The sequence below is a fragment of the Tetranychus urticae genome, chromosome 1, assembly GCF_039701765.1.
Source record: "Tetranychus urticae isolate SD_2017Ah chromosome 1, NJAU_TeUrti_SD_1.0, whole genome shotgun sequence".
Lineage (NCBI taxonomy): Eukaryota > Metazoa > Arthropoda > Arachnida > Trombidiformes > Tetranychidae > Tetranychus > Tetranychus urticae.
Window position 1 is genome coordinate 19,597,584 of NC_142958.1, and position 13,553 is coordinate 19,611,136.

A 13,553-nucleotide genomic window follows, 5' to 3' on the forward strand; every position below is an offset into this window, starting at 1 on the left:
GTAACACTTGGGATAAATTTTGTTGCTTGTTACCTGGATGTAAAGTTATAAGGTAATAATAGCTGCAACTAATGGTAATAACGATAATAATAATAATAAACTGATGAGTTTATTAATTCTGGAATCGTTTAGAGGATAAACTCATTTTTGTTGATGATATATTAGTTTTAGTTTTGTTTAGTCTCTTTTTTTAGTTCCTGTTTTCACCAGCTTCTGGCTTACGACTAGACATTGTTGGCCATTCAAGTGTTTAATATTATCAATAAAACTGGAAACGTGTTCACCTCTTAATAACGAAACGTTCAGGGAATTCAAATTTAACCATTGGAAAAAATAGTGAATGGATGAGTTGGAGGAAAACAATAATCAAGAATAGTTTGTTGCCAAAACTTTCGTTGAGATTAGACAATATTATTTCATCTGGCAAATATCATCACAGCTGAGCGAAAGGAAACTTTTTGCTGTTCTGGTAATGGCTTTAAAGCTAGCAGTGATGAGGATAGCAGGCTACAGCAGAAACCAATTCAGTTGAGGATAATGACGATTTGAGGTACTTTTTTTCATGATATCCCATGGCCATTGGGGATAAGGGAAAGGCTTGATGAAGATTGGAGGAGGAACCAGATGCGAGTAGTCAGATAAATAAGAGGAGTGTAGAAAGAGTTGAATTGATTAAAGTATCTTGATGTCGTTGATGATTTCCAATGAAGTTTGAGAGCAAAGGTCCAACAGTGTTATTTCTTGAATGATCTTTTAAAATGAGACTTGAGATGATCATTTATGACAGGCTATTATAATTCCAAATTATTTTGATCATATCCTTATTGAAATCCAATTTGCTCTGATGAATTGGTCGATTGTCTGGAGATAAGGAACACATTGGCAAAACTCAGCCACTCTATTTGTTGTGATTAACATTTGAAGTTAAACAGGAAAGATGAGATGATACCATAATTGTAAGATTCATTTCCATTGAAGATTGGATTACATTTGGTTATTGTTTGATGGAAATCTGAAAATATTTCTTGTATTCCTCTGCCAGCATGTCTACAAAAGAGTTTGTATCATTCCAAGTGAAATATATTTAAATTTAAAAATAATGATGGCACAGAAGAAAAGAAATTGTTTTTGAGTTAAAACTAATCACCGATAGTCGAATTTCTTGGTAAATAAATAATATCAGTAATGTACGAAGAGCAGCAAAGGGTGATGATATATGCTGTGAATAGTAAAGCAATTGTTTTTCATGAGGGAAAACCAAGTGATCTCTGTATATGTGTACATATAGAGTTTCAAGAGTAGGAAATAATTTTCATGGTAAACTTTGGTGTTTTGGAAACTCAATTGAGTAAATATTTGCCATTCCTATTGAAATAATACCATCTCGGATCCAAGAGGAAGAGAATGAAAGATGCAAAGAGTTTTGGTTTCTATCTTTTCAGCCTTTCAGACTGTCTTTTGTTTCTTGAAAAACACCAAAGAAATCCTCTTCTTTAACAGATGAATCAATGTCAACAGGATTCATCATTAGCAGAATCATCAGTTAACACCAAAAACTAACATTTTCAGCAAATTAACATCATTAATAAAATAGTCAATCAATTTTATAAAAATAAACATCGAATCACAATAAAAAATTATCCACTTTTGGGTTGTTGACCAATGTTTGTTAATCCTTTAAAAGATTACCGTTAAAATTGTCATTTACTCTACTTTCCAATAGATGACGCTTGAATAAACCCGGCAACAACATTTTTAAAATTAATTTATTAACTAGTCATTATTATTTATTAAGCCGGTTGATTATCAAAACCTTGATTAAAATTGAAGGTGAAACAAATCCTTGGTTCATTTGGCCTAACATATTTAGTAAGTAGAAGAAAATACAGTGAAAATATTACCTTGTAAATTGTTAACCTTGTTGCTACTGTTTTTCCGGTTAAAATAGCATAAACTCACCGGGAAAAGTGAAAAAACTTACATTTGTCTACAAGGTTGTGAATCAGGCAAATCCCTTTTTATTATTGAATTAACTAATTTAATTTACATACTCTAACTACTCATTTGGAGCAAAATTAATTTTACAAGTTACTCTTTACTTGAGAAATTATGAGTTTCCTACAAAACTGGTTGGTTGGTGTGTTATTTACAGAGTACCATTGCCCATGTTAAAAGTGCCATCATCAAATGACCAGGTTAGTATCTTTTTTATATACATTTTTATTTATATACAATATTGGATCAATTGTTATTATTTCTATTGAATTGTCAGTTTTTCTCTTATAAGAAAGGTAATCGATTTACTTGCATCTCAATGCTCTTTTCAGGTTGATCAATTGAAACTCAAAAGGCTTTTCCAAGTAGCCAGTGAAAAAAGGAGAGGATTCAACAAAAGGACGCTGAAAAAGAAGGAAAAAGATTGAATGTTTTCTCATTTTTTAACTTTCCCCCATTATTATTATTCTGATCAAAGCTTGAATAAGATGAAATCAAATTATCAAGACTTGAACAAGAAAAAAGGAGGAGGAAAAAAAGGAACAAGCAAAGGAAATCAACAAAGGAAAAAGAGGAGGCAAAAAAAAGTTTGACCAGTTTGGAGAGGAAAGAAGTGATTTTGATCGTAAAACAAGTCAAAGTTAAGACAAAATGTTTCAATATCATATTCACTAAACAAACTGGAACATTTAATACTATTATTATCGTCATCATCATTACACAATTTATGCATAAATGGTGTCTCTTGGGGCTATTCATTGAGAACTCTTTTGAATCAATAACAAGTCATCTTTAAAAGTCAATTACTCTGGCTTTTGGAGGAACCATGAAAGACTGGAAGAGAAGAGAATAAAAAAGCTACACATTTCTTCATAAAAGTCTATTTTCATATTAACAGATGATAATAGTCGTTCCTGTATTGTTACCATTTGTAACATATGATAATGGTAAGGATGCCTCAATTTATTTTGAATATTTGATTTGAACCTAAATGTATTATCTTGTAGAGAAGCTAAAAAAAGAGTAGAGAAGATGAAAAATGCATTTAAACTGTTATTAGAATCATTGATTTTTATTTCCATTTCAAAGGTCATCAGAGATTATTCAGAACATTCAGAGTCTCCTGAATTGGATAAAGTCAGTGAACAGTTTGTTTGAACCTCAAAAAGTGAAATCTTTTTATATTTTCTTTCGAAAGTTTGTCATTTTGTTCATCACTTTGATTTGTTTTTACTCTATTCTGGTAATTTTTACAATCAATCATATCTGATTGAGTTGGTTCAAGGAATCTCATCAAATATGTTACAAAAATCTTGATTGATTGTATTGAATAATATCAAAAAAACTGACTATGAATATTCACTGTTTGTTTATTTTCTTTTTCTCCTCTAGGAAGGAATCATTTTTGCTCAAATCCCTCATAAATCATGGAATCATATATTTAAAGGATATTCAATTGTAATTACCATTTGAACTATTTTGGATGTAACTGATTGTTGGATCAAACCCACCCTCTCGTCTCTCACCATTGGTAATACAAAGATGTTCTTTGATGAAATTGTTCAATGATGTCAAGAGAAGCAAGATAAAATCTGATTGGAATCTCTGGATTTAATGATATAATAAGACATCGTAATTATGTTGGATTGGCAGTTTTTTCTCTCACAGACCCAATGTTTAGATGTTTCTGTAAATTGAAATGTTTTCACATCTTTACTGGTATCTCAATGGATCCACTAACAAAACCAAGTTGGTTGATTTGTTGAAACAAGAATTAACTGATGGTTTATCAACTTTGTTGATTGTAACTGTGAAAGGATTTATTGATTAGCTAATATAGTTGGATTCACGGAAAAAGAGATAAAATAACCTGAACAAAAGCAGCAAAAGAAAAAAGTGTAAACATGATCAATGGTAAGATGAGAAGATGAAAGTGATGAGGATGAAAAATCGGGTTAAAAAGAGTGAAGTTGGATAAATGGGTTTTGCTGCTTTCTTGATATTGTGATATTTGGTTAGGAAGATTTAGTAGATAAATGGAGGAGAAGAAGAAAGAAAGATGAAGATAAAGATGAAAAGAAATAGATAAACATGACAAAAGTTGAGCAAGTGAAAGAGAAATATGATGATGAAAATGAAGAGGAACCATTTTGTTGAGGAACCAAAAGATAGATACATAAATCTTTACTGGAAATTGCCAATTGACAATAATTAATCTATTAGAGCAAATTGTATGATTAAATAATGATTTGTTGAAATGTTGCTGTTGCTCAGTTTTTTTCACACTGGAAACCATTGTAAACACTTTAAAATATTGAAAGCAAACAACTGAAATGATGATGTAAAGCTTCATCATTTCAGTTGATTAAATGATTAATGAGACTTGATCATTGTGGTGTAAATGGTTGAATCAAATATATAAAAAAAATCTTTTCACTTGAATGAATGTTAATACCAAAGAGGTAATAGAAAGTGAATGAAGTAAACAGTGATTCAACTCTTATCCATTCACTATAATCAAATTGTATTGTTGTAGGCAATGTTAACAACGGTAATTACTATAACAACTAAAGATTTGGATTAACAGTTGTGGATACAACAAACTGGACACTTTATGCCCGTTTCAAATGTTTGTTTTCAAGGGTTCAATAATTACTGTAATTGCTATGTAAAATGAGGAGAAAGTTGATAAATTGATTGTCCGTTACTGAATTGAATGTGTTAAGAGTCCATCTTTGTTTGGTTCCCATAGACTGTTAGTATCTAAGGTCAAATGTTTATGTGATTTTTGGGTTTTTGTGTTTTATTTTTGGTACTTGCAAGAGCAAAGGTTGAACCGGTTTTTTTGCTTGTTATTTAAAACTATGTTTTCAATCTTTGCCTTTAACCTTGTTTGTATCTTTGTGTGTACTTCAGCCTCTGTGTTGCGGCCTTTTCGGGTCACCACATTTTCAAGGCAACCCAGAAAGTCACTAGTATTAAGGTTAACTTGAGAAACCCAAAAATTGTCTTATTTTTGCTTACTTCAATAGGTTTACACAGTTACAGATATAAAAATGTTTGACTCTTTTAACTGTCAACCTTTTACTTTACTTTGGTTAAGTTTCATTATCAAGTTACTCTTGGTCAATTGATTAATCATAATTAAGTTGCATTTTTACCCTTTTTTTGCCTGGTTGTGGCCTTAGATTTAATTCAATTTAGACCTTTGATTTAGAGTTGGTAATGAAAGGAAAAGTTAATTAAAGATATTTTTGTGCACAACTTTTGTTCCCTTGGTTTAATCATGGTTAATCAATTGAACAATAATAAGAAAGTAAACTTGTCAGAGTAATTTAATTAACTCAATAGATAACAATGAGAATAGAAGAAAAGATTGTATTGAAAGTGATGAGAATCCTTAATAAGTTGATAATCATCTACACATATTAAGTCCAAACATCGCTTTTTGTGGCCAAACTAAAAGGCTTCAAAAGCGCCAGGTTTACCGAAGCCATTTGTTGTTCAGAAACAAAAATGAATGCATTTTCTGGTTGAACATCAAAAGTTGCACCAGAAAAGTGATCTTGGTTAAAGAATCGGTTAAAGTCGATTTAAGGGAAGATAGTTTGAGTTTATTAATCTAAATGGATGGCAAAAAATTAACTCTAGTAATCAAGTTAACACGATTAACCATCATTAATATTAATGTTGGTTGATTTCAAGATTTTGCAAATTGTGAAGGAAATTTAAAGTCAACTGTTTCAAATAGGAAATGTCATTAATCCATAATCAAGTGGCAACAGTTTCAACTGTAGACTAGATTTTGTTTGACTCTTTGATTTGCAATCATCAAGTGAATATGATTTAGATGATGATGATTCTGATTTCTACTTACCATGCATAAGAAGGTTTCTTTCTGTATTGAGTCATTGTCTTTGTATCAGCGGATCCACATCGATCACTGTTAAGCATGGCAACCTCAGTAGATGAAATGGTTGTTTCTTGATCACCTGAATTTGAATTTCTTTCTTGACACGAAATTTCCAAAACTGTTTCACCAACACAAGATGTAAACATCTTTTCCCACATAGTTCCTGGAAGATAACCCAATTCCGGCTGAGCAACTGTCAACTGACCGTTACTCAAAGGATTGTTGTTATTGTTGTTGTTAACTGGCTCTTCTGGTTCAGCTTCTGTTGAACAGTCAACAGTCAAACCAAGGGTTTGATGGTCGGTTAAAGGATCACACGAAGTCACTTTGACGCTTATCTGTACCAATCAACCAAAGAAACAAGCAGAAAAGCACACTAAACCTTCAACACAAATCAATGACCCAACTAGCAGCACATAAGTCAATGTTGGTCAAAAAAGATTGCAAGAATCGCAAAAATTGCAGGTTAAAAATAAAAGCACAAAATTGGCGAAAAACATAAACAAGGAAACAAAATGTTCACCGTAAAAATGGTTGTCAAATGGATTTGATTCCAGTAAACAGGATTCAAATTGGATGAGCTATAGATAATTAGATGTTAAAATTAATGATGATACTGATGATGTTGATCCTGTGGATGGTTAAACTCACAGCATGAAGAGTAGTGAGTGAGAAGGGTCTAAAAATTGAATGTTAACCGTGATTAGTAAATGGGAAAAATAAAGAGAAGATAAAATGTTTTTTCTATGGCATTTACATTGACCAGAGTCCGTTTTAACCGCGTTTCTTGCCTTTTGCCTTTTGCCTTTCATAATCACATCCCCTTAACCACTCCCAAGAAGATACAACGGACTGGAAAAGAAGAGAAAAGAAAGAGAAAATTTTTAGGCCTAGAAGCTCTTAAAAATTTACTCTCTTCTCTTCAACGGCCATTTCTCTTTCGCATTCCCTTTTCTCTCTCTCTTCCCTGTCTATCGCCTTTTTGGGTTTCACTTGAAGATGATAAAGATAGAGAAGATGAAAGATGAAAGATGAAAGAAGAGTGGAGGAGTGAGAGACAAAGAGAGGAAAGGAAAGTGACTGAACGCAAAGGCAAAGTTGAGGTGAAAAATGGAAGAAACGAGAGACTCTAAAAGATGCTTGAAAGATGCTGATGATGGCGATGATGATGATAAGGCTAATAATGAAAAGCGCAAAAAATTGATCTTGATGTCAATTAATGATTATAAAGGCATTTCTTGCTTTGGCTACTTTTGCATCTTGAATCAGCCCAAGGCAGTGAATATCTTTGCCTATTTTTATTACAAAGAGCTCATCTAAAGTTATCAATTTAAAGTCCATCATCTTCATCCTCATCATCATCCAACCTTGTAACAAGATAATGAAAGAAGGTGAAAAGCAATTTTCAACTTTTCTATTGACCTTATTTTTCAGGTAACTTTGAACAACTTGTTCTCACTGCTTCTGTAACAGTAACCTAAAGATTGTTACATCAATAATAATTTGCCTTTTCACTTAATTGTTCAAACAATATTTTTCCAGGTTTAGCCTTTTCTCCATTGGCAAATTGTCCAATTTGTTTGGTTACAATTTAGATGGCAATTTCAATGATATAATTCAATTTTATATTTAACTTTCAATGTTTAATCAGTTTCTTGGCTCAGTTTCATGTAAACAGACAATTTTGTGTTTACTTTTTCACTGTTCAATGTTTACTGTAACTTGATTACAATTAAGTTGATATTGAAATATTGAAAGAAAACATTGTAAACATTGATCGATGGTTTCACTATCAAATTACTGGTTAATTGTTTAATTGGTTTAATGCAGTGGTTGGCTTTAAAGACGTTTAGTATTGTTTTACAAATGATTGGATAATATTTTGAAGGTTCATTTAGACATCATTTTGGGTGTAAACATGATGTTTGTCATCAAATTTCATCAAAAGATGAAGATGCATGGAAATCAAGATTGGAAAAGGTTACCAAATGTATCAAAACTGATGATGGAATCGTTTCTCTTTCACTTTGTTACTCAACAGAATCAATTTAAGCTTGAAAAATGCCATTTTCAGCGGATTCCTAGCCAACATATATCACTGGAAATTTGATAGTTTTTCATGATCGCTGTATAATCAACTTGCATTGCAATAAACTAAATCATCTTTTACCAGATTTTCATTTTCTTTTAATAGCTTCTCCATCATCAATTGGATTCACTAAATCATTGATTTCATGGTCATTTTCATCTGAAACTTTCAATCATCTTTCATAATTTTAATAATCAATAGCAGAGTAAACCTTTTACTTTTAGTTTAAAAGCAACATCCAAATGAATGGAATAAAGAAAATTCAATTTTTAAGCTTTTCTGTTTCATTATTTTTCGCGCAAATTAATTTAATGATGATTATTTTCCCATTTGATTGCTTTAATTGTCTTTTTATTAATTATGCTCATCATTAGTTGCTTTCAATGTTGTACAAGAGGTTTGTTTGTTCAACCTCAAGATTTACTTTATTCATCAATGATTGTGTTAATTAGATTAACCAAATTTCATCTGAATTTAGATGAATTTTTTGGCTGTGGTTAAGCTGATTAAATAAGTCAGGTAAGAATAAATTGAAACAAATTAAGCTCAAGTAAAAGAGTTTACGGTTAATCCCGTATTTCACTTTGTTTTTCAATTATATGTTTTTGTCCTGCATTGCTCTGCTTGTTCATTATTAATCTGTTAATCAGTTTACAATTGTGCATTTCAAATCAACTTATTAAGTATTAAAATGTTATTACAAATGGTTAGGAAGATTATTCAAGTCAGGGTAATAATAATACTTTGATGACAACAAAATGTTTGGGTTTACTTGGGAACCAAGATTGCCTTTCGTCCGATTACATGTTGAACAGTCATTTTGGTAAAAACATTGACAAATGTAAAAGGACAAGTTTGTTCAGTGAAATTATCTTGTAAACATTGAAAAGATTCATGATATTATCAATGAACATTTGATGGAAAATAAAAAGATGAATAAATTTTAGAAAAGATTTAGGTTGAGATGGGTTTGGAAAATAAATTGCAAATAAAAGTAAACAACTTATTGGTGAATTTTCTGGTAAATGCCTTTCTAAGCAATTATTTGAATGTAACCAGAATGTTTAAGACATTAAACACTATTTTAATGGAGTCACAGTTTTATTAACATTGAGTGATAATTTAATAAGTCAATGTGTTTAAGGAAAAAGTAGAATACCGAAATGATTGAATCAAGAATATCTGAATTGTTAGTAGTTTAGTCTTATATCACTTTTCATAGTCTTATTTACTTGTAATTAAGACGAATTCCGAGCTTCAAATGATTGCATCGAATAGTAAATTCAATGCTAGATCTTCTTGGTCATGAATCAGTGTGTATCAACTGTATCGATAGCATAAGCTTTCATTTATGTTGTACTTATACCCACTTTATTGGGTTTAATAGCAAACAAAATTGAAAATGTGATTACTTTTGACGAATTGACAAAAATGGGCAAAAACGGGCAAAAATGAACTTCTTTTAAATTTAGATTCTGTTGGTTTGTAGGGAAATGAAAAAGGAGTCCATTTGTGCTATTAAAAAGTTTCTCACATCAACAGTTTTCGAGAGAATCAAGTTCAAAGTTGAAACTTCGATCGCCTTTTATTTGATTATGGAACTAGTTTTTTTCGTGATACTCGTTTAACTAATGTAACTTTTGATGATCAAAGAGAAAATGTACTTATTTTGGTATATAAAAGCTTCTATTTTCTGTAAAACAGATCAGTTCGAGTTTTAGTCAAACCGACCGTTCTTTGTGGCTGTAAATGTTAGAGATCTGAAACTAATTATTCGTCCATAAAAATTACTGGCACACATCATGGATTGAATATTTTTTTCAATTTATCAATAGTTCTCGTGATTTTGGACATTAACCTAAAAACTTTTAGCCTCGATATATCGAGAATGGTACTTCCTGAAATCATCATTCTTTCACCAAACATTAGGCGCAATCATGGCCTATAATATGATATGACTAAATATCGAACAAAGTCCAAGCTAATTCATTTAATAATCAATAACCTTAAGCACATAAGATTGTTCTTTGCATAACCATTTACTTTTATAAATCAAGTCTCATTACTGACAGCTATGCAATAACCTTTTTTGTAGGATCTTGAATAATTGCATTTTTCACTGTATTATAGCCCATAATAAAATCTTATGTTTGGTCAAAAAATGATGGTTTCAGGTACTGCCATTCTCGAAATATTGAGGCTTGGAGTTTTTAAGAACAATGGCCAAAATCAAGAGAATGGTTGATAAATTGAAAAAAGTATTTAATCCATGATGTGGAGCGACAGTTTTTATGTACTAACAATAAGTCTATGCTCGCTAAATATTATGGTTACAGAAGACGATCAGTTCAACGGAAAATTGAACTTGATCTGTTTTACAGAAACAGAAAAAGTTTTTCCTCAAAATATAACAATTTTCTGGTTGTTCATCAAAAGCTGAGTTTGCATAATGAGTCTCTTGAAAAAATCTACTCGCATAGTTGCACAAAAGTCCATCAAAGTTTCAACTTTGACCACGATTTTCCAGAAAAGTGTCCATCGGACGCATTATTCAATAGCACCAATGGACACAGTTTTTCTGCCCGTACAAACCCACCAAGTCTCAAGTCTTAACTCAAATGTTCGAGTCTCCAGCACTACTTTTTGCATTTTATTTGCAAGTGAAACCAGAAAATTGGTTTATTTACCAAGAAATGCATTAATATGAGTTTGTTTTGTTTAATGAGTTGTTGCTCGTCTATTTACAGTCCAAAAATCATCAGCCAAAGATGCTAATGGGAATTAAACAAATCGAATTCAATTATTGATTAGTAAAGAAACAAATCGGAAAGAATGATGATTGTAAGTGATTCCATTCTCGAAATATTGAGTCGCAAAGTTTTAGGACTAATGGCCAAAAACAAGAGAACTATTGGTACATGATTAAAAATATTCAATTTAAGCTGTGAAGAAACGATTTTTATGGCCTTAAAATAAGTTTCAGCTTGCTAATTCTTATGGTCCTAGAACTAGGTCGGTTTAGCTGAAAATCGAACTAACCTATTTTACAGAAAAATAAAAGTGCTATTCCTCAAAATGAATACATTTTCTGGTAGATCATCAAAAGTTAGATCTGCGAAATGAGTTTCATGAAAAAAGCGGCTTCCATAGTAGAACAAAAGGCGATCGAAGTTTTAACTTTGAGTTCGATTTTCTCGAAAACTATTCATCAGAGAAACTGGCAACTCGCACAAATAGACTTATTTTTTATGTCTCTAAAAACCAAAAGAGTCTAAATTTGAAATAAATTAATGCTTGCCCATTTGTGTCGATTTATGCATAATTTAATATTGTGTTGAATGTGTCTTTTTAGCAAGCAGAATAAGCAGAAAAATTGTTATTATGGTTATTTTTGTTGAATTGAAAGTAAAGTAATACTTTTGATTGTAGTTTGATGTAATTTAGTTTCAGTAAATGTAAATTGATCGAATTAACAGGATGATTGTCAAAAAAGGGGATTTATGATGAATAAATCACAGTGATTAAGAGGAAATAGAATGTCAAAAATGAAAGTTCTCTCAATTCTTATGATTGACCATACATTTTATAATGGTAATTAGCGTTGCAGAAAATCTTAATTGCCAACATTTAGATTGAAAAATTGTTTCATCAACCTCAACACTTAGCAAAATAAATAAATGCGTCAACTTAAGATTGCTTTTGGACTCTTCTTATTGTTTCATCTTTCAAAATGTTGTGTATTTCCTCGTGATGAAGATGAATTTCGAACTACATGTCAACTGATTGAATCTCGTCACTTCATCTGCGAGAAACATAAAGTAGTCACTGAAGATGGTTATATATTGACTCTACATCGAATTGTTCACCCAAATGCTTCATCAGCCCATCTTGAACCAGTCCTTCTTGGTCATGGATTAGGTGCTTCATCATCATGTTGGATATTTGCTGCTCCAGGAGGCGATGCTAAACCAATTGGGACGCAATCATTCAAAGGATCCGAAGAGAACAATTTAGGTTTTGTTTTAGCCAACCAAGGATGGGACACTTGGCTTGCAAATTTCCGTGGAACCAGATATTCACAGAAACACGTTAAACTCAATAATGGTCCAGGTAACCCAAAAATAGTCATTCTCTCACAACTAACAATTCTGAAAAATTAATGGAAGTCTCTTTATAAGGTAAATATTGGCGATTCTCATTTGATGAGATGATTAAATACGACACACCGGCTTTCATCCATTTCATTTTAAATAAAACTAGACGAGGTGAGCATTAAAAATATTGTTTAATCTTCGCAACTGTTATTACAAATTGTCACTGTTATTGCTTTAATAATTTTGGATATGATTTCAGCTACTTTGGCTTATATTGGTCATTCCCAAGGAACAACAATCATGACAGGATTCTTGTCCACAAACCCTGGATATGCCAAAGTTATTAAACCTTATATTGCTTTGGCTCCTGTTGCTTATGTTGAAAATACTTCAGCGGCTATTAGACTTCTTGCCGACATTCCTAATGCAGTTTCTTTGTTGTCTCTTTATGATGGACCAGTTGATAAAGATCATGCATTGATCAAGCTTATCTCTTCATTGGCTTGCAATCCTTTGGATTCACTGTGTTCTGGGTTTTTCTTGTTATTTGGAGGAATCAATCCAAACTCTTTGAATGGACGAGTCTATGTTTATATTAGACATCAGGATACAGTTTCTTCTCAAGATTTAGCCCATTACGGTCAAAACATTGCTGATAGAAATTTTGAATTCTACAGTCCTAATCCGGTTGGAATACTTTCACCAGTTGGTTTGATTAGTATTTTAACTCCAATATCTATGACAAGTTTACAACCAAAAGTGGCAGCTTATCCGTTAGAGGATATTATTTCATTAGATATTCATCTGATTGCTTCATGTAATGACTACTTAGCCGTACCTGAAGATATTGATAGACTGGTTAGGAAATTAAAAGGTAAGTTTATTGGACAAAAGTTAGGCTTCTTCTGAATTTGGTTATTATTGACTTTCTTCCAGTTAAACCAAAGCTGCATTGTTATGTGAAAGATCTACTCTGGAATCATTTCGATTTTTTAATAGCTTGTGATTTATGGAAATTGAATGGTTTAGTTGTCGATATTTTAGAGAGTTATCGGACTGGTCATTGGAAAAGTAGCCTTGGATATTCGAGTAAAGAGGAAGAAATTGAATCAATTTGTCGGTCCTCTTGTCCTGCAACAAACACAATAACCAATATCTTTGGATCAAATACTCCAAGAATTGTTGATGGATTGAATGATGTTCTTGGTGGTCTTGGATCGAGCGTTTTACGCTCTGTAAATCTTAAAACATTAACATCAGCAATAGCGCCAGCTCTGGCAATCTTCTAGATCAATCATTGGTCCGGTACTTGATTTCAAGAGTTATTATTATTATACAAAGTCAACTGAATTAAATCTAATCGACTGATTGTTTAACTTTGATCTTATTTACGCACTTATTTTTCGTATATTTATATAAATTTGAGAAATTTCAATTGTAAATCAAAGTTAAATTGTAACTT

The 13,553-nt window shown here is 31.6% G+C and overlaps 2 protein-coding genes and 1 long non-coding RNA gene across 3 annotated transcripts in view; 2 read left to right on the forward strand and 1 right to left on the reverse strand.

The window, feature by feature from the left end:
- The window catches only part of LOC107359141 (proton channel otopetrin-like a), a 33,470-nt gene extending 26,895 nt beyond the window's left edge, over window positions 1-6,575 (reverse strand). The window contains exon 1 of the mRNA XM_015925606.3: window positions 5,873-6,575. Within this exon, the coding sequence (XP_015781092.1) occupies window positions 5,873-6,066 (194 nt within the window). The 5' untranslated portion in view covers window positions 6,067-6,575. The remainder of the gene's footprint in view (window positions 1-5,872) is intronic.
- On the forward strand, window positions 1,729-4,253 carry LOC107359142 (uncharacterized). Its single transcript, XR_003084074.2, has 4 exons — window positions 1,729-1,869; window positions 1,949-2,195; window positions 2,328-2,942; window positions 3,388-4,253. It is a non-coding gene; the product is annotated as an uncharacterized LOC107359142 (long non-coding RNA).
- A 5,009-nt stretch (window positions 6,576-11,584) lies between the features above and the next one.
- LOC107371925 (gastric triacylglycerol lipase) lies at window positions 11,585-13,473 on the forward strand. The gene is made up of 4 exons (XM_025160201.2): window positions 11,585-12,107; window positions 12,176-12,262; window positions 12,351-12,965; window positions 13,028-13,473. Exons 1-4 carry the CDS (start codon window positions 11,675-11,677, stop codon window positions 13,378-13,380), a joined length of 1,488 nt encoding a protein of 495 aa, XP_025015969.2. The 5' UTR covers window positions 11,585-11,674; the 3' UTR covers window positions 13,381-13,473.
- Window positions 13,474-13,553: the final 80 nt, after the last annotated feature.

Bases quoted from the DNA above. Each gene is read 5' to 3' on its own strand.
- LOC107371925 (XM_025160201.2), top strand. From the start codon at position 11,675: ATGCGTCAACTTAAGATTGCTTTTGGACTCTTCTTATTGTTTCATCTT. The intron at 12,263-12,350 runs GTGAGCATTAAA...ATATGATTTCAG, and splicing joins TTTAAATAAAACTAGACGAG to CTACTTTGGCTTATATTGGT. The intron at 12,966-13,027 runs GTAAGTTTATTG...ACTTTCTTCCAG, and splicing joins ACTGGTTAGGAAATTAAAAG to TTAAACCAAAGCTGCATTGT.